This window comes from Lissotriton vulgaris, chromosome 1_1 (genome assembly GCF_964263255.1).
Source record: "Lissotriton vulgaris chromosome 1_1, aLisVul1.2, whole genome shotgun sequence".
Classification (NCBI taxonomy): domain Eukaryota; kingdom Metazoa; phylum Chordata; class Amphibia; order Caudata; family Salamandridae; genus Lissotriton; species Lissotriton vulgaris.
The window spans coordinates 1,033,156,945-1,033,178,840 of NC_141685.1; the positions used below are offsets into that span (position 1 = coordinate 1,033,156,945).

Sequence of the window (21,896 nt, forward strand, 5' to 3'; positions counted from 1 at the left end):
AGCCAGTTTCCTACATTATCTGATACAGCATGTCTTTAGTATAGGTATAACACGTGAATTAGGACACATATTAATTATGATATCACATTTCTACAATGTTTGTATTGTGAATACCAACACCAACTGGGGTTTTCTCCACAGTATTATGTACTATGGATGAGACTCACCTGGGATTTTTATTTTTTATTTTATTTCTTTTAGATCCTTGATTTTGTTGTTTAATTTCACTTACACTCTAGGGTTAATTCTGCTCATTACATGTCTTGTATTAACTCTTGCCTGCATCGGGGAGCGATATGGTTAATTGTGTGAAGCATTAATTTTCTGATAGATGATATTAGTGCAAAATGTTCTGTAATTTTATGGTAAGTTCATAGTTTTTATTATATTGTGTATGCATTTACTCTGTTCTAAGATGGCACCCAATACATTTTTTACACAAGTCTGTCGTTTACGTCTGCCAATTTATTATGCTGTTTTTTTTCTGATTGTCATGACATAAGGCAGCAATGGCTGAAATGCATCTTCTCCGTGTTAGTAATAAATGATACAGCTGCATTTCAGCCACTCTGAGTGAGTGTTTCTCTATTTGGCAAGTGTGTGTAGTTGGTGGTGTAGTTGGATGAATATTACACAGAATGATGCTCTATTATTCAACGCTTCAAACCCAGGGTCATTTGGCAACGACGGAACCCTATTGTCAAAAATGTATATGTGTATGCGTATGTATCTTTAAGGTTTATAGATGTAGAGTTAGGAATAGTAAATCTATACTTCTCTTATACAGTTGCCTTTTAATATTTTGTCACTCAATGTTCTGTTCTTGATTTTCTTGTAAAACAATATACTATATGTCGAAATTTAGTAGTACAATAGGTGAGAGGATAGAGAGTAGAGGAATGTAAGTGGGCATGCTATTAAGTATAATGGCATACAGGCTCCACATATTTTTTTTCTCTCTTTTATTGTCTTTGCTGTAATAGGGAGTAGTTAAAATGCTAAGCATTCTCATAAAGTGACTTCGTTTTTATATTAAAATGTTTATCTTATCAAAAGAATGTGATGAATCACAATCTCAGCAATGCTTACATTTGACTTGAGTGTACCTGGCAGTGTGTGGACAATATTAATTCCAATTGTAATTGGGTGATTTGTTGCAATAATGAGATGTTTAAATAAGCAGTATTATGACTACTAGAAACTCCATTGCATGTGTGATGGCAGGGCTATCAAAAGGAGCTCTGTCCCTCAATTATGTAACAGTTGTACATTCAGATGTAAAGCTAATTTAAATCAGGGTTTACTAAGTATCTGAAAATTGTTTGAGAGGGAGTTTTGTGGGGAAAAAACAATTTTGCAACAGAATCTTCTCAAAAAATATTTCATAGAGTAGATTTGTTCTTTTGCACAATATTCAAATTACAACCTTCTTTTGAACTGACATTTTCTCCCTCTATTTGGTTCTATGTTTTGGAACCTATTTGAAATTTAAAGATTTGTGAAGTTTAGAAATACTTTGCTTACCTGCAGTGCAAACAACATCTGAATTATTTCTCTAGTGGTTAACAAATGACTAATCAAGACACTTTATCAGTAAGGCATTTTTATTGTAGAAATATGATATGGAAAAGTAAAAGTATAAAGATTGGAGACCCCAAAATCTCATACCCAAAATTGTTATTTGTATTGTATGCAACCAAGGTTCATATTCCATCCCCTATTGGACAGACATTTTGATTTTCTAAACATCTGATTATTGACACAAATATACTTATTCTAGTATACTCTCAGCCAGTTGTGCTGGAATAGGAGCAGTGATTGCTTACAATAAATTAGAAACAAATATTGTGGGGATAGCACTAAAGAGACAGGCTATTTAAATCCAATGTCCTGAATGTATTTGTACAGAAACTAAAACTCTTCAAAAACAATGAGGGGTGATAAGGTACAGTTGAAATTTGTTTTGATGTAAGGGAGGGAACCAGGTGATTTGGCAAGCTGGGGTGGACGTAATGGCTGGCATACATCATGTACTCGTGTCCACCTGCAGATTGATAATGTCCTTGTAAGAAGGATAATGTAAGATATCTAAAAGTCAACAAACATTATTTTGAAACTAATCTTTCAGGCATATTTGATTTTGAGAGACAGAAAAGTAGGCTGATCTGTTGGTTCATTCACAGAAACAAATTGTATACAGTAAGAGACAAATTGAAATAAATGTACATTTGGCTGTGGAAGGATGTGACTTACTGCATGGAGAGCCCACCTTAATTGACAGACCCTGTGAGCTCCCATTTGCAGGTGATGTATTTCTGATTAGTAGATAACTTTTTAATACAGAGCAGTCTTACCCATTCGCATCCGGAGGTTCCACCAGCTGCTCCACCTTCCAGAACCAGCTCTCTGGAAACTCGGTCCTTGAGGTGATATCTTCTTCTGATAAGTATCCTTCATCAACTTCGCCTAGAAGCATAAAATAAAGGTGGTCTAGAAAAGGCTTATAAACAAACACCAGATTTATTTCCTTTTCCATTGTGTTTAAGGATGTCCAGCTCTCCTTAGGGTAAAGTGCTCAAATTCAAAAACTTGCCAGGTCACGGAGCATAATTGAATAAGCTGTTTAAAGCAATTATAACAGAATGTTGCTTTACTTTCTTCTGCTCTATTTTAATAGCTTACAATGACAAGTAGAGAGGCTATGTTTATTTTTTTCACTCCTTAGATAGAAAAAGCTAAAATCGTTCTGCATGTTTCTACACATTCTTAGCTACTGCAGCTTTGTTTTTTTTTTTAAACTAACCAGCGTCGGACTGTTTCTAATGTCTGTTTGCAACAAACATCTAACAGGTTTTTGATGTGTTTTATTTTGAACTAGAATTTTTATTTTTATTCTCATGTTTGCAAACATGCTTGCTTTTTCATATCAAACAGCTTTTCACCAAGATTTTATGTAGTTTTTGGGGCAAGTGATGGTGTGATCATATATATTATATGGGATAACATACCCTCTGGCATACATGATAAAGATATTGCTAGATACCTCGGAGTTCCATAACCTTATAAAGGAATTCAGTCTGGTTCCTCCATAAGGCTATGGAACTCCTCAGTGACTTTCAATATCCTTATAATGTACGGCAGGGGGTACTTTATCTCCAATATAATGTACTTTTACTCTCAGTGATGATGTTGACACAGGTGAATGACACTTACTTCTTGACAAAAGCAGTTGCTCCCGTCTTTTCTCCAACCGCAATTTACTGATAAACTCGCAGCAGTCCATGAACGCAATCACACATTCCGTGGTCTCCCTGATATATCGAGCTCGCTTTGTACAGCCGTGCCCCATGTTGTTTTCTTTCATGCCATCTTCACAGCACTTTCTCTCCATCCCCTTGAACTTTGAAGCTGAAATGGGAAAAAAAGGATTTTCACAGCATGCCTCCCTCTATGTTACTCAAATACCACAATTGATATTTCAAAATTGAGGCGGAGGAAAACCACTTGACCCACCTAAACAACACATGTTTCTACTGGAATTTGATCCTTTCAAGATTTTATAAGTTGACAAACTGTAAAGACTAACATGCTGTATCAGAAGGAGATGGTTGTAGCACTTTAGAAGGGGTTGTTTTTTTCAATAAAAAGGTATACATTAATAGCCTTACCCCATGACTGGCACTGAAAATGTAAGCATTGAATGGTCCTATTCTATTGTTTTTATTTATTACATTTTTTTTAAGCACATCCAAACTAAGCTATATAGGGACGCTGTCCATATAACAGTAAGAAATAGAGAAACAATATAGGCAATAGAGGTCAAGACAAGGAACAGAGGTTATAGATGATCTGTCAAGGGCTTTTGTGTTCAGGATATAGGCTAGACAAAAACCCAGTCCTCTCCGCTGTAAGTCAGCAAAATTATTTACACTGACTACCAAGCATTCATGAAATATTCAAGATGTTTCTGCTCTAAAGAGAGGTGTTTTTATTGAAGCAATTTTGCCTCTTGCAGTTGTTAATATTAATACTGTTTCTATTAGTTTTTCCTCAGTGCGGCAAACATATCTGTCCTTTTATGGAATTTTTACCAAATGTTTCTCATCACGGTTTCATGTTTTTTCCTTCGTAAACAAATGTCTGTGCTGCCAAGAAGTCAGTTTAAGTATTGAACCCACTGTAGCTGGCACTGCAAGTTAAACCGGGTTACAAACTTCCACATCTGATCAAACGCGGCATCGGTCAAGGCGGCAATGTTAAACTAGGTTTGTCAATAGGCAAGTCATGATATGCCTCCTGTGCTCACTGTGCTATTGGACACATGCTGTGTCTCAATGTGGAGGCCCAAATAACTGTACTGGGTCTGGACTTGCTTGTGTCCCTGTCTACAAGGCACTTGGAATGGCGGTTTGGGTTAGACATTTGCAATTGGAGCTTGTCCAAGTCAAATGTCCATTTGACTGTTCCTTACAAAAAGTGCTATAATGAACAAAAGTACAATGGATTGGAATGTCGTCTCAGTAGTTGCCACTGGTCGAAATTAATTCAATAATTTACATAATAGTTGTTTAGTTTTCTACATCAATGGCAGGTTACACTCAGTATGAAAAACCAATGGCAGGGGAGACTGGTTATAGACTGTCTTTGTGGGCTGTGCTGGATTCAACTGCAATATGTTGGGTAAAGGCTACTGCTCAAGGATGAAGTGGCAGTTGCTAGCAGCTTAGAGACTGGGTATTGCATTGTATTGTATTGTTATTGCAATTATATAGCACTTACTACCACTGACGAGGCACTGAAGCGCTTTTTTAGTGAGTAGCATGTTACTTTGGAACCCATAAAAAATTTATGGTGAATTAGTAAAATTAAATATGAAAGTAATTTGAGTGGTGGATATGTTAGACAGTTATGTTGATTGAGAAGGATAGTGGAGGGACAGGAAAGGGAAAAAGGTTTGTATTTATATAAAGCTTGCTACCCCTGATGAGGTGTTGAAGCTCTTTTTTGTTGAGTAGCACGCTACTCGGAACCCATAAAGGTTTAGTGGCAACATTAGTGGAATGAAATATGAAAGTATTTTACATGGTGGATATGTTAGAAAGTTATTTGGATTGAGAAGGAAGAGGGAAGGGATAGAAGAGGAAAGAAGGGGCAGAAGACTGGAGGGTCTAGAATATTTTTTATAAGTTCATGGCAGAAAGAGGGAGTTTGGGATGAATAAAAGGGAATTGTAAGAGTCAGAGGTACGGGTTTAGAAAGATTTATTTGGGGGATCTTAGTAGTGGTATGGGATTTGGGATGAATGAGAGAGTGGAGGTAGAGGATATATTGATAGAGGTTTAGGGTGAGAAATAGGGTAGTGCTTTGGATATGCTGAATTTGAAGAAAAGTAATAGATATAAAGTACATGGAAGGTAAAGATATTCATAAGGAAGGTAGTATATGTAGATTATAGATGCATTTAAGAAACTCCGGCTTTCAAGTGTTGTTGTACATTAAAAAAACCTGTATGGTTTTTGTTTAATTTTTTGTAATTCAATAGTGAAGCAATTGTACATAACTAGTTATGATAAAAGATTTACTAATTTATGCCGTCACTTATATACATGTTAAAAACATAAAATAATGTAACTACCAGTAATATATACATTTGTTAAGCAGAAGTAACACATAACTATATCTTTTAAAACATAATTAATATAATTCACGTTTATACAAAGCAATACACAAATATAGATATATAGATACATATCTTTAGTCCAAATAAATGCTTACATACAGAGGGATATGCTGTTTTTTTCTGTTTGTGTATGGTGGTTATGTAGGGAAGACCCAATTCTGGAGTAGTTTTCCGAAGACAAGGTGCTTATCCATGGATCTTATGATTGGGGGGGGGGGTAAAGAGTTCCATAGTATGGCTGTATGAACAGAGAAGGATATTCCACCCCTGTTTTTTTGTTGTACATTGAGATTTTGAGGGAAGGTGCTTCTCTAGAACAGAGGTTCCTTTGTTAAATGTGTTTGGTGATTTTACTCCTGATGAAGAGCACACATTTCCATGTATCGCTTTGTGGGTGATACAAAGCAACTTGAACGTGAATCTTCTGCAAACCGGTAACCAATGCAGGGCTTTCAAGGCAGAGGAGATGTGGTCATGATGCTTTATATGTAAGAGTATTCTGGCAGCCAAGGTCTGAATCCATTGTAGTCTTTTTATAGTTGTTAAAGGTGATCCGTGGTAGAGGCTATTGGCGTAATCGAGTTTGGACAGCACAAGAGACCTAGTAGTAGACTGGATCTTGTGTGGAAATCCCAGATGGGGGAAGATTGGTCACAGGGTTTTTATAGTAACAAAGCTTGTTTTTGCTAGTTGGTCTACTTGGGCATTCATTGATAGCTTGGAGTCCATTGTCATTGTTGAGGTTTCTTACTTTGTTTGATACCTTAGGCAAAGTTCTCGGATCATCAGGCCAGGTGGCGAGGGGGGTCATAATTTTTCCATTCGCTACATGTGAGTATTTCTGTTTTGGAAGCATTCAATTTGAGATGGCTCCACACCATCCATTGATCCACGGCTCTGAGACAGCTAAAAATTAGCGACTTTCCAATGTCTTTGGGGCATTCCAGTTGAAGGAGTATTTGCGCATCATCTGCATAGTTATAGCATGTGATGCGAAATTGATTGATCAGTGACGTTAATTACTTCATGTAGATGTCGAAAAGTATGGCCGAGATGATAGAGCCTTGAGGGACACCTGCTTTTGTGAAGTATGATTTGGACGAGAAAGGGTGAGATAATGAATTTAATCTGTTGCGAAGGTAGGATGTGATCAAGTCTTGAGCAGTCCCTTCTATGCCTGCTTCGTAGAGTCCTTGTATCAGGGTATCATAGTCAACCATGTCAAAGGCAGCCAAGAGGTCCAAGAGAAGTAGCACAGCAACCCCATTCCATTCAACTGTGTTCTTTAGGTGTTCCTAGATGGCAACGAGGGCAGATTCTGTGCCTCTTCCTGTACAAAATCCCGTTTGGAAGTCTAACAGTGTGGCATTATCTTCAATGAATTGTGACATCTAGACGACTTCTGTACTTTCTATTAGTTGGACAAGGAAAGGTCCAATTGTAATTGGTCTTTGGTTGTCAGGGTTCAGTGGGACCAAGTTTGTTTTCTTCAGTAATGGGCGTATATTTGACTTTTTGAGTTCTTCTGGAAATATTCTGGTAGTTAAGGAATTGTTGATGATTCTTCTTACTGGTGTGGCAGCAGAGGTTGTTAGAAGAATTCTCTTGAAGGTTTTTGGTGAGCAGGGTCAGAAGGGCCGCCGGCAGGCCTTCTTCCTTAGACCAGGTCCATAAATTCGTAGTTTGAAATGTGTTGGGCGGAACGAAGAGGCTGGGTTAGAGTATCCTTGGATTGTTGTTTTAGAAAATGGTTGGTGCTAGTGCTTTGTCTTTATTTTAAACATGAGCCCAATGTGGCTGCTTTGGCAGTGTAATGATTTGGCAGTTTGTCTGTGAAAATTTGAGTAATGGAATGAGCTCCTTCTAGGCAATTTGGTTTGCGAAATTCTTTGAGAATTTTATAGAATGTTTTATTTGCACATTGAGCATTTTGAATTCTGACTGAATAGTACATTTTCTTAGCTTTTTTGATAGCTGACTTGTATAATCTGTAAAGTTTCTTTAGGCAAAGTTTGTCTTGATTGGTGTTTGTTTTGAGCCAGGCATGTTGCAGCTTTCTACTCTGTTGTTTTATCTATTTTATTTCTGTATTTCTCCAAGCTGCTTGTTTTCTTTTGTTCTGTTGTGTCGTTTTTTGTGGTATTAGGATATCAAAAGCTTCCTGTAGCCACTCAGATAATTTTGAACAGAATTTATTATGTCTAGATCTGTACTGGATGTTAGTTGTGTTTCTAAGTGTTCCAGATTTTGTGTCAGTGGAAAAGTCAAAGATTTGATGTTTGTTTTTAGAGAGCGATAGAGCTTTTATTAGTAGACAGTTTAGAGAACATGCTTTGGTAATGCTAGGACTATGGGGCCGATCACGATGGCGGACGGACAAAGTCCGCCCGCCATCGCAGGTGCCCAAGGGACCGCCCGCAATAGTTGCGGTGGACCCACCATAACAATCATGATGCACCCGCCAGTGTGGCGGGCGCAACCTTTATATTTTACATTGCGGCTTGCGGTGCTGCAAGCAGCACCCACCGCAATGTAAAATATACATGTTGTGCTTTTACATGCACAATGTGACAGGCACCGCACGTTGCCTGCCACATTGTACATGTAAAAGCAGGGGGGTACCATAGGTACACCCCATGTGCACCCCACACCCTGGGGGCCCACAAACGGGCCCCCAACAGCAGGAATCGCCAGCCTTTCCATGTAATTTGTGTGCTTACAGCAGGTGTGTCCTTAGTGTTGGTATTGGCGGTATGAGGATAGCAATTGTGTAGCTTTCTGTATTGTGTTCCTCGATTAAGCAGGCTAAGAAGGCATTTTGATGGGTCTGCATGTGTAGTTGGTGGGGACCGTGGTTGAGAGTTAGTTGGTGCGCTGTATTGTTTTGTAGTGTAAGCTAGTTGTGCAGTAGACATGTTGTAGCATCGTTGTGAGGTGTGGCATGCTGCTTATTTTGTTTGCATCTGTTTAGGGTGGAAGGTGTATGAGTTAGGGTATGGTCCAGCACTGACAAGTTAGATCAGGCTGTCATTGGCATATTGAGCTCTGAAGAATTCGCTACCACTAGTCAGCTATACAGGGTATGGAATATCACTGGCAGGAATGTCTGACACAATGTCAATATACAAAATATCGACCTACAAAAATATCGCAACAAAAATATCAATTACAAAAATATCGAAATCCTATCTCCAACAAGGTAAGTACAAAATTATCAGAAAAAAATATCAATGTCAAAAATATCGTAATTAAAAAATATTGTTTTTTCAAATTAAAAAAATATGTAATATAAATGAAATAATACATCTAAATGTAATAAACATAGTTAAAATATGTAATAATATTTAAAATGAATAACTAATATACATAAGTTAATAAAAAAGTAAACATATACATATAATACATAATATATTCTTCCTTAATAATAACTTCAAAGAATAATTGTAATAACTTATAAATAAATAAAAATATTATAAATTACAAATAAATCTATACACATAAAATAATAATATAAATACAAATTTAAAAATGTAAAACAAATTTTAAAAAGTAAGTAAATGTTGGATAGCATAGGGGTAAAAATTACTATTCCCACTCCAAAGAGTGCAACAGTAGGGAAAGTGTTGAATAGCGAAGGGCAAAAAATGACTATTCCAACTCCAGAGAGTGCAACAGTAGGGAAAGTGCTGGATAGCATAGGGGTAAAAATGACTATTCCGAATCCAGAGAGTGCAACAGTAGAGAAAGTGTTGGATAGCGAAGGGGTAAAAATGACTATTCCCACTTAAGAGAGTGCAACAGTAGGGAAAGTGTTGGATAGCGTAGGGTTAAACATTACTATTCCAACTCCAGAGAATGCAACAGTAGGGAGAGTGTTGGATAGCGTAGGGGTAAAAATTACTATTCCAACTCCAGAGAGTGCAACAGTAGGGAAAGTGTTGGATAGCGTAGGGGTAAAAAATACTATTCCAACTCCAGAGAGTGCAACAGTAGGGAATGTGGTGGATAGTGTAGGGGTAAAAATTATTATTCCAACTCCAGAGAGTGCAACAGTAGGGAAAGTGTTGGATAGCGTAGGGGTAAAAAATACTATTCCAACTCCAGAGAGTGCAACAGTAGGGAATGTGGTGGATAGTGTAGGGGTAAAAATTACTATTCCAACTCCAGAGAGTGCAACAGTAGGGAAAGTGTTGGATAGCGTAGGGGTAAAAATTACTATTCCAACTCCAGAGAGTGCAACAGTAGGGAAAGTGTTGGATAGCGTAGGGGTAAAAATTACTATTCCAACTACAGAGAGTGCAACAGTAGGGAAAGTGTTGGATAGCATAGAGTGTTAAAAATTACTATTCCAACTCCAGAGAGTGCAACAGTAGGGAAAGTGTTGGATAGCATAGGAGTAAGCATTATTATTCCAACTCCAGAGAGTACAACAGTAGGGAAAGTGTTGGATAGCATAGGGGTAAAAATTAGTATTCCAACTCCAGGGAGTGCCACACCAGGGAAAGTGTTGGATAGCGTAGGGGTAAAAATTACTATTCCAACTCTAGAGAGTGCAACACTAGGGAAAGTGTTGGATAGCGTAGGGGTAAAAATGATTATTCCAACTCCAGAGAGTGCAACACTAGGGAAAGTGTTGGATAGCGTAGGGGTAAAAATTACAATCCCAACTCCAGAGAGTGCAACAGTAGGGAGAGTGTTGGATAGCGTAGGGGTAAAAATTACTATTCCAACTCCAGAGAGTGCAACACTAGGGAAAGTGTTGGATGGCATAGCGGTAAACATTACTATTCCAACTACAGAGAGTGCAACAGTAGGGAAAGTGTTGGACAGCGTAGGGGTAAAAATTACTATTTAAACTCCAGAGAGTGCAACAGAAGGGAAAGTGTTAGTTAGCATAGAAGTTAAAAATAACATTCTTATAATTAAAATATTATTTTAAAATATTAAAAAAATTATTAAATAAATACAAATTATTTACAAATACCAATACATAATTATTAAAAACAAAATGACCAATGAATAATTAAGTACAAATAAATTAATTATAAATACCTATTAATAATAATTAATTACCAATTAATTATTTAACAATAATATAATTAACAAAACAATTAATTTAAACAAATTATTACTTAATTACATGTAAATTACTTCCCACCCAATTCCCCTATAAACCCATAACCCACTACAGAACATAATTATCAATTAATCAATTAATTAGGATTTATTACTAATTAATAAAAATGAATTGCCAATTAATTAAAATTAATTTATAATTCCTAAAATTAATAATTATATAGTATCATTAAATTACTTTCCACCCTATTCCCCTATAAACCCATACCCAATACAGAACATAATTATCAATTAATCAATTAATAAAAAATTACCAAATACAAATTATTTACCAATTACTTAAAATTAATTTATACTTCCTAAAAATGAATAGTTAATTTACTATAATTAAATTACTTCCCACCCTATTCCCCTATAAACCCACAACCCGCTACAGTACTAAAATACATTTACTTAAATTATATTTTTTTTAAAATACATATTAAATACATATTAATATACATAAAAATCATATAAAAATCGATATTAGTAACATCGATATTAGTAACATTGATATTGCTAACATCGATATTAACAAAATCGATATTACTTACCTTTGAAATTCTGTCCCATCGATATTAAAAATATCAACATTAGTTACCTTCTATATTCTGTTCCGTCGATTTTTGAAAATCAATATTTTGTCTGCCTACCCACTGGCAGGTTGGAGTAGATGTGAGTTGTCACCACATGTTGAAGTGGTTTTGGGCACTCGCCAACAACTTTAGATTGTTATCAGCCCAAACTGACAGGTTACACATGATATGAATTCCTACTTACCTGTTTGACAGAGTATGGGATATCTCTAGCAAGATACAGTATGTTTGAGTTAACAATGCAGGTTAGAAAGGGGATGTGGTTACTCCATGGTAAGTCTTGAGATGGGCAAGTTGGTCTGGCTCTCACCAGCTTGTTAAAACAGTAATGGGTGGCCAATGCAGGCACAGGCAAATTAGACTCGTAATAGACTGTCACTAGTAACTGGACTCAATACAAGCCACAGGCAGGTTAGACCTATGGGCAGTATGGCATGATTGACTCGTAGTTTACTGGCATCGTCAGCTATAGCTAGGTTAGACAGGGCACATTATATTATTGCATGTTACACTGGGTACAGGTGCTCACTGGCAGCTTACATTATGTATAGGTTGTCACTGACAGGAGCTGGGTGGAGGTCATCACTGTATTTTTATCGACCAGGCATAGACTGCTAGTGGCAGGTTGGTATACATTGTGTATGCCCACGGCAAATTAGATCAGGGACATGCAACAACCAGCAGGTCAGGGTGACTTAGGTATGGGTGGTTGAAAAATCTGGAAAATATACAAGTGGTGAGGGTATGTGTAGTGGCCTGTCATCAGAAAATCAGAATAACTGCATTTCGTGTGGAAGGTCATAAGCTTTTTAAAGAACTTATAAGTGATTTGCATCCATTCTAAACATACATGTAATAGAAAGGTTCTAAAGATTTATATATTTATATATTTATATATTTTGGACACACCGTTTTTTCAAACCATCATTAATCGATTAATATGGCTTTAAATTAATTCTCCTAACTTTTTCAAAAGTGCTACCAACCTTTGCCAGCTTTGGCATCTATCAGCTGAACAGAACGACGCCGTCGACTTCCTGGCTGAGGACATGTGGGTTCTGCAGGAAGAGAAAGAACAAGCCCATTTGGTATGCATTCAGCAAATGAGTTCATTTTCCGTGTTGAAGTGTTCTCCATACATTGTCTATATTTTTTGAGGTACTGGTGTTAGTAGTGGTCTTTTAATAGACTATATATTGATGTTTATGCATAAGAAGGTAGATTCCTTTTGTAGCTTGATAAGAGGAATAAAATACCTGATCGTTGTGGAGAAGAGATCTTAAAATTTGTTTCAAGAGCCAGTCCAGCATCATAAAAGACCCCCACATTGTTGGCACCACCCCCAGGAGTGCATCCAATGTCATTCTTCTCCACAGAGTCCCACACCTGAAAATGACAATGGAAAAGGTATTAATTAGCCAGGAAGACATGCACTTCTTTGAGTTAAACTGTTGCTCTCCATCATGTTTATGAAGGCTGGAATCACAACGCAACCTTCTTAGGCATGACTTTCCTTTAAGACCTTTCTTTACTTGTGTCAATAGAAACTCTACCCTCTCCTAGCATCAAATACTTCAACCTGCAACTTGTCTCCATTCCCAAATTAGAAGGCATCACTAGAATAATTAGGTCAACGTGCACTTTGCCTCCATCCACAAATTCAGGAGGCTCACACGAACGTTTAGTTCAACGTGCGCCTTGTCTTCATTTCGAAATGCATGTGGATCATAAATATTTGTTTCAACGTCCACCTTGGATTCATCTCCAAATTTAATGGATCATTTGAATTTTTACCTGGAAGTTAAAGCTGAGGTTTCCTCATGACCTCCTCTAGCTATATCTGGTTATTAATCTCCATTCTGTATCAGCTTTCTGGCTGTGGCTTCTGTGCTTTATCACAATAGAATTTGAGGTTAAAATTAACCAACTTCAGTTTGGTGTTGCATAAAGCGCAAAACCAATGGGGACAAAGTGTTCAGTACCTGGGGTATTACAATATTCTTTATGTCACTGGTTATGTCAATATCTATTCTTCAATAAGGTAGGTAGCATATCCATAGGACGTGGAATATGTCCCCCAGGCTCCGTAAATGCCTTCAGATAAGAAAGTTTATCCTTATGAAGTAACGGTTAGAAACATATATTTAAGTTTGCTTTATGTTGTTTATTCAATGATCTCGTTGTATTTCATAAGATTTCTTTTGTAATGCATGTCAATAATTCAATCACATATCCATTATATCATTTTGTGATCCCCAATGCATTTCGGCATTAGATGCCTTCATCCGGGGATATTTCTAAAGAAAAAAACGAGGAATGTTGCTTTAGCACTCTCATATGAGGAATTAAAAGAACTGAAAATTACATGGGTGCATAAGTATGAGTAAAACGGTGGAAATGGTGCTCCCCGAGATGTGTAAATAAGGATAGACGGGACATTAATTTGACGGAGTCAAGAGGTTGTTATCTAAACACGAAGTGAAGCCGACCAGGTGAATGAGTGAGGTCTTAAATGGTGATTGTTCATGCCGACCGCGTGTATAAACGGGCCGTGCAAATAACCGGGTTCCGAGTTGTGGACAGTGTGCTTTTTTAAAATCCCTTAGTTGTGGAGTCTAATCAGAATGCATGCGCAGGCGTTAAGTGGAAAGATGTGCCGTGTTTAAAAGCGGAGATTAGCTTACCGCAAAGTTAGTAGAGACGTCTGCTCGCGAGTAACCCGGAAGTTGCGTGAATTACCCCAGAAGTGTAAACCGAGCATAAATACGGAAGTAAGGGCGTGAAGATCAGTGCAAGGGCATAAAAATAAATGACGGACTCTATGAGTGTAGCTAATGGAAAAAAGTGCTACCATTCCAGTGGTGGTGATCGATCAATCAAGTTAAGGTGCACAGAAGAGTGACAATCTGAAAATAATCTATCAGCATGAAAAATAAATAACAGTGTCGATAATCAATGTATATAACCACATAGTAACATATTATGCTGATGATAAACACGTAAGGTTAAATATTCAGATACTTAAATTGTGCCACATGTCGGACAAAGGAAAAAAGTTAAAAAGTTTATAAATAGCAACTGTATTCCATACGGTCATTAAGACCATGTGGTTTCATGCTAGACAATAGTGATATCCAATAGTTCTCTCTCTGTAATGGAGAGTTGTGATTGTCTTTTCCTTCCATCTTGGCAACGTTTTCAAGAACACAGAATCTGATCTGGCTGATGTTGTGTCCTGCATCAATGAAGTGTTGGGCCACTGTAGATTTGATTTGTTTTGTTCTGATATTAGATTTGTGTTCGTTAAGTCTAGTTTTGATCTTCCGTTCAGTCTGTCCTACATAGATTTTTCCACAGGGACATTTCAGCATGTATACCAAATTAGATGTGTCGCAGGTTGCTGTTGCTCGAATTCTGATCTTGTGACCCTTCATAGGGTGATCAATGGTGGTGCCTTTTATTACGCTGTTACAATGGTTGCAGTTCCAGCAGGGTGAAGTTCCTTTAAATCTAGTGTTGGTTTGGTCTTGTTCCGAGTGTTTTATAAGTTCTCCTATGTTTTTCGCTCTAGTGTATGCGAAAATTGGTTCAGGATCAAAAATGTGATTAAAGTCTTGCTCTGCTCTGAGAATTTGCCAATGTTTTTTTATGGTTTTCTTGAAAGTTTTACTCATGGTTGAGAACTTGGATACAATGGTTATGGTTTCCTTGGTATCTTTCTTTGTGGCCAATAATAATTCTGTTCGTGTTTTGTTAGCACAACGTTGCTTGGCTTGCTCGAGTATATGATTAGGGTAACCACGTTGCTGAAATCTCCTTAACATATTGGTTTGTTGTAAGTCTGAGTTCACAGGGTCAGAGACTATTCGTTTGGCTCTTATCAGTTGACTGTATGGCAGGTGTTGTTTGAGTGGTTCCGGATGAAAGCTGGAGTAATGTAACGTATTGTTTCTATCCGTAGGTTTCCTGTATAAATCAGTTTGAAATCCTGTGGGAGTTTTGTTTATTTTTACATCCAAAAAGGTTATTGATTCCGTTTGAATGTCATGAGTGAATTGGATACGCGAATCTATGTTGTTAAGTTTGTTCAGTTCCTCATCCAATATCTGTTTGGGTCCATGCCACAACACGAAAATGTTGTCTATGAATCTCACAAACATTTTCAAATGGTTGATCCACGGTTGTATGGACAGTATGTGATCCTCCTCAAACCTACTCATAAAGATTTTGCATAGGCTGGGGCTGCACAATTTCCCATAGAAGTTCTGTTTTTTTGTTGGTACCACTTATCGTTACATTTAAAGTAGCTGTGTAACAGCGTAAACTCCATGAGTTCCATAAGAAATATTTTGAACCCCTCCTGGAGTTCGGTTCTGATCAGACAGTATTCAATAGCCTCAATCCCCATTTGGTGTGGGATAGAGGTATATAGGGCGTTGACATCTATAGTGCAAAGCAGAATATTGTCATAGTCATAGGGGTTCAAAATATTTCTTACGGAACTCATGGAATTTACACTGTTACACAGCTACTTTAAATGTAACGATGAGTGGTACCAACAAAAAACGGAACTTCTATGGGAAATTGTGCAGCCCCAGCCTATGCCAACATCTTTATGAGTAGGTTTGAGGAGGATCACATACTGTCCATACAACCGTGGATCAACCATTTGAAAATGTTTGTGAGATTCATAGACGACATTTTCGTGTTGTGGCATGGACCCAAACAGATATTGGATGAGGAACTGAACAAACTTAACAACATAGATTCGCGTATCCAATTCACTCATGACATTCAAACGGAATCAATAACCTTTTTTGGATGTAAAAATAAACAAAACTCCCACAGGATTTCAAACTGATTTATACAGGAAACCTACGGATAGAAACAATACGTTATATTACTCCAGCTTTCATCCGGAACCACTCAAACAACACCTGCCATACAGTCAACTGATAAGAGCCAAACGAATAGTCTCTGACCCTGTGAACTCAGACTTACAACAAACCAATATGTTAATGAGATTTCAGCAACGTGGTTACCCTAATCATATACTCGAGCAAGACAAGCAACGTTGTGCTAACAAAACACGAACAGAATTATTATTAGCCACAAAGAAAGATACCAAGGAAACCATAACCATTGTATCCAAGTTCTTAACCATGAGTAAAACTTTCAAGAAAACCATAAAAAAAACATTGGCAAATTCTCAGAGCAGAGCAAGACTTTAATCACATTTTTGATCCTGAACCAATTTTCGCATACACTAGAGCGAAAAACATAGGAGAACTTATAAAACACTCGGAACAAGACCAAACCAACACTAGATTTAAAGGAACTTCACCCTGCTGGAACTGCAACCATTGTAACAGCGTAATAAAAGGCACCACCATTGATCACCCTATGAAGGGTCACAAGATCAGAATTCGAGCAACAGCAACCTGCGACACATCTAATTTGGTATACATGCTGAAATGTCCCTGTGGAAAAATCTACGTAGGACAGACTGAACGGAAGATCAAAACTAGACTTAACGAACACAAATCTAATATCAGAACAAAACAAATCAAATCTACAGTGGCCCAACACTTCATTGATGCAGGACACAACATCAGCCAGATCATATTCTGTGTTCTTGAAAACGTTGCCAAGATGGAAGGAAAAGACAATCACAACTCTCTATTACAGAGAGAGAACTATTGGATATCACTATTGTCCAGCATGAAACCACATGGTCTTAATGACCGTATGGAATACAGTTGCTATTTATAAACTTTTTAACTTTTTTCCTTTGTCCGACATGTGGCACAATTTAAGTATCTGAATATTTAACCTTACGTGTTTATCATCAGCATAATATGTTACTATGTGGTTATATACATTGATTATCGACACTGTTATTTATTTTTCATGCTGATAGATTATTTTCAGATTGTCACTCTTCTGTGCACCTTAACTTGATTGATCGATCACCACCACTGGAATGGTAGCACTTTTTTCCATTAGCTACACTCATAGAGTCCGTCATTTATTTTTATGCCCTTGCACTGATCTTCACGCCCTTACTTCCGTATTTATGCTCGGTTTACAATTCTGGGGTAATTCACGCAACTTCCGGGTTACTCGCGAGCAGACGTCTCTACTAACTGTGCGGTAAGCTAATCTCCGCTTTTAAACACGGCACATCTTTCCACTTAACGCCTGCGCATGCATTCTGATTAGACTTCACAACTAAGGGATTTTAAAAAAGCACACTGTCCACAACTCGGAACCCGGTTATTTGCACGGCCCGTTTATGCACGCGGTCGGCATGAACAATCACCATTTAAGACCTCACTCATTCACCTGGTCGGCTTCACTTCGTATTTAGATAACAACCTCTTGACTCCGTCAAATTAATGTCCCGTCTATCCTTATTTACACATCTCGGGGAGCACCATTTCCACCGTTTTACTCATACTTATGCACCCATGTAATTTTCAGTTCTTTTAATTCCTCATATGAGAGTGCTAAAGCAGCATTCCTCGTTTTTTTCTTTAGAAATATCCCCGGATGAAGGCATCTAATGCCGAAATGCATTGGGAATCACAAAATGATATAATGGATATGTGATTGAATTATTGACATGCATTACAAAAGAAATCTTGTGAAATACAACGAGATCATTGAATAAACAACATAAAGCAAACTTAAATATATGTTTCTAACCGTTACTTCATAAGGATAAACCTTCTTATCTGAAGGCATTTACGGAGCCTGGGGGACATATTCCACGTCCTATGGATATGCTACCTACCTTATTATTGATTACACTCCCTGTCAGAGATTGATACTTCAGAGCACCGAACAACCTAATTAACAAGGAACAACATGTGTAGTGCGCCCCACCAATACCCTGTTGAATATCTATTCTTCTCCATGACCCCTGGTGCAGAAACCCAGAGGACCCCATTGAGAATCATCTTAAGGCATCAGGTTTCAGCAATGGATGTAAGAAAGAATGTTAGTGTGTCCTAAAACAAGTTGTTACTCTCTACTCCCTTTCAGATGGCTAGAGCAAAAGCATGGTGGCTCCTGCCAAGAATGGTCAAGTCCTGTTCTCCTAAACAGGATTCAGAGAAGAAGCTTGGAGCACTCTAGCAAGAGTCATCCCTCTTCCATACTAATCATTAGATCTACTTATGGACAACCTAATTAAGATGCCTAGTGCTTAGACCTACTGCATGAGGAGCTTTCAAAAATATTAGCGCCAAGTCTAGAGGACCCCACCGAAAATCCTATCCCTCCAATCTCCAGAATGGACCCAAGGCAGGTTTTAGTGATCGTAAATGGAGAATCTGGCCGTTTGCAACCGCTAAAACGGTTTGTAGCATGTGTCATCCCAATTTTGCAAGTCGGTAACCTTGTACAGGCTCGTAAATTAGGGTTTGCATGTAGCTATTAGGAAGGGGTGTGCCAAGGGACGTCCATTCCTAATAGCGAGTCGCAGGGGAATGTACGATTGTTTTGCGACCGTAATGCAGTCATAAAACAATTGCAGTTTAGAGCCTATTTTACGTAGATAGTAAGCCAGTTGCAATAGAGAAGGTGTCACCAGAGGACCCCCTCCTCTTTGTGATTCGCCGCAAAAACGTTCTAGACATGTAGGCAGTTAATTTTCCTTTTTTAAATGCATCCTGTTTTCCTTTAAGAAAAAAAGGCTGCATTAAAAAAAAAAAAAGGCAATCACAGACATGGTGGTCTGCTGTAAAGGTGGGCAGAGCAGGCATAGTGCCCCTACATGGAGTTCCACAGAGCTAGAAAACAACTTAGTGAAACTCTGCTCTGCTCCACCCTTCCAAAGTAATTATAATGTAAAAAAAAAAAAGGAGCTTAACTTCCGCGGCTGCCTCCTCCTTGCCATGGCAAGACGTACAACGTAGGGGTTATCAAAGAAGAAGGATGGCGAGGACGAGGAAGGAGAGCGGCCATGATGAGGAGGAGGCAGCCACGGCAGATAATTGCCTTTTTTTTACATTATAATTACTTTGGGAGGGTGGAGGGGCCGGCTAAATCCACTCCTTCACTCTGCGTTTGCAATGGAACGCAGAGTAGGTAAAACTCCATAAACTCCACTGGTGGAGTGGTTTTACCTGCCAGGGTTTAGTCTGCTGTCCCCAGCAGACCACCATCCCTGTGGTAACAGGCCATTCCCAATGGGTCGCAAATTATAACCTACCCCATGAATATTATTGAGGGAGGTCAATTGCAATCTTATTGGGAATTGCTAAATGTGTCTGAGACACATTAGTACATATTATTTTTTGACTCGGAAATTGAGAGTCGCTAAAATTCCCAATTTCCCAATTTGCGAGTTGCAAAATTAAATGGTCGTACATGTGACTCTAAGGGGCACATTAGGATGGTGGGCGGACTTAGTCCGCCCGCCATCCTCGTGGAAAACGGGACCGCCCGTGATCGGAGCGGCGGTCCGCCATGCACATTAAGATGCGCCCACCACACTGGCGGGCGCATCATGCATTTGTAACATTGCAACGGGCGGTGTTTACACCAGCACCCGCCGCAATGTTAGAAATGTATGTTATGCATTTGCATACACAAAGCGACAGGCACCGCGCGGTGCCTGCCGCATTGTGTATGCAAATGCAGGGGGGTACCACAGGTACCCCCCATGGGCACCCCCCACCTCCACCATGGGGGCTTGCAACGGGCCCCCAAAGTAAAGACTGCATGCTTTTGCCACAGTGGAAAAGCATTGGGCCGCCTTCATCGTAATATGGTTGGCGGTGTCTCGCAGACACCGCCACCATAGAAAAGCACTTTTTCCGCCGGTTGACTTCCCGACCGGCGGAAATGCGGCAGACGGACTTTCCATCCGCCGTGGACCCCCCAGCCATTATAATGTGGCGGGGGTCATTTTGTTGAGGAGGGTGGGCGGATTGCCCCTGCCGGGCCGGCGGTAGCTACCGCCGGCCCGCAGGGGGAAATCCGCCCGCTATCCTAATGGGCCCCTAAGTACCTGCAGTTGAAGAACTCAACAAGATAGTGGTTTTTATTCTCTAGGCTATTTTCCATCTCTACAGTATCAGGGCTGTGCTGTAAGCAAAAACACCACAAGGTACGTCTTTTGCCCATCCTACTGTATGAGTTTTTTGGCCCTTAGCAGTTTCCGAGCATTGGATTTAGCATTCCGTTCATTCAGCCCATTCATTACATCAAGAAACCTGTATGGCAAAGGTGGCGCTACAAGACAAAATTAAATAGACACCTGTGAGCACAGATTGTATTTTTTCAGTGTAGCAAATTAGTTTTAGTCACACAACAAAGGAAACCTTTTGGTGCAAAGCAGTTGGCACACAACACAGATATGTGCTCATTACATTGATGTACTGTAGAAAGGTGGGTTATACAATCCGTCTTGTCTTGGACAGAATCTTCTTATTCTTCAGGGATCACAATGGTCCCCATGATGCACTATGTAATCAACGCAGGAGCATTAAAGAGGGATTCTATCCTCTTAGCATGCAAGTGGCTCCAAAGTTGCTATCAGCTAATAAGCAATAAATAAGTAAGCATCAGACTGGTTTAGGTCATCAGAAACGTCTATTGAGCCGGCCCATGAAATACTTCACAGGCCGTCTGTCCCCAAGAGAGAACATTTCACATGCCACACACTTTTACATACAGGAATTGTATTAGTCAGAGCTCCCAGGGACAAACTGATTGGATATGAAGAATTCCATTGAGGCTGCCATGGAAGCTGGTGCTGTCCTCTGGGGCGCCCCATTACAGAACTCGCCATCAAAGCATCCTAGAAGGATCCCCAGTATCATTCTTAAGCAAAGAAGGAAGTGTGACTTTTTATTACTGTCTCCAGATGGTCTTAACATGGTCCCTCCAGCTTGTCGATCCACGTAATGCCTAATGCAATGTTCTTGAATACCGCATTGCTACTTACACCTGTGTGTGTGTTGGACTGTACCATCCCATTAGCATGCCTGTCAGCGGTGCCTTTGAACCTATTCACACCGTAATATTTTAAATAAAGAAACATAGAACAATACAGTGACAGTATTAATGATTTCTCAGGGATGTGTAAGAGACCTCCAGTTGTCCCTTTCTCACTTTTTAATGGTGATGGTATTTCAGAGATGCCTCGCAGTATTCTTGGTGTAGATAGACATTACAGAAGGGCACAGGTTTGATTGGAGAATCAAACAAGTCATTGCTTCCTCTCGATGATATTCATGCTAACACGACAAGTCATGCATAGGGCGTGAAGTGTCCCTCTGGACTCACCTTGGACTGGGAGATTTTGTGCTTCTTGTTGAGGACGAATACACCTTTATCCACTGCAACGAGGCCAACTCTTGCATTGTGATCACCTTTCACCTTCAACCTCATGGACTTTCCCGGCTCCTTTACCCTATTGTCACCCTCTGTTGCCCCTGATACTTCCAGCTGTTCAAAAATAAAAATGAAACTGTTTACTCTTGTTTTAGGGG

General features: G+C 38.9%; 1 protein-coding gene across 1 annotated transcript in view; it reads right to left on the reverse strand.

Annotated features, from left to right (window-relative positions):
* The window catches only part of LOC147748466 (A.superbus venom factor 1-like), a 276,161-nt gene that overhangs the window by 142,136 nt on the left and 112,129 nt on the right, over window positions 1-21,896 (reverse strand). The window contains exons 14-18 of the mRNA XM_086962077.1: window positions 21,691-21,852; window positions 12,648-12,777; window positions 12,378-12,449; window positions 3,214-3,408; window positions 2,355-2,466 (exon numbers count right to left, since the gene is read on the reverse strand). Of these exons, the coding sequence (XP_086818203.1) occupies window positions 2,355-2,466; window positions 3,214-3,408; window positions 12,378-12,449; window positions 12,648-12,777; window positions 21,691-21,852 (671 nt within the window). The remainder of the gene's footprint in view (window positions 1-2,354; window positions 2,467-3,213; window positions 3,409-12,377; window positions 12,450-12,647; window positions 12,778-21,690; window positions 21,853-21,896) is intronic.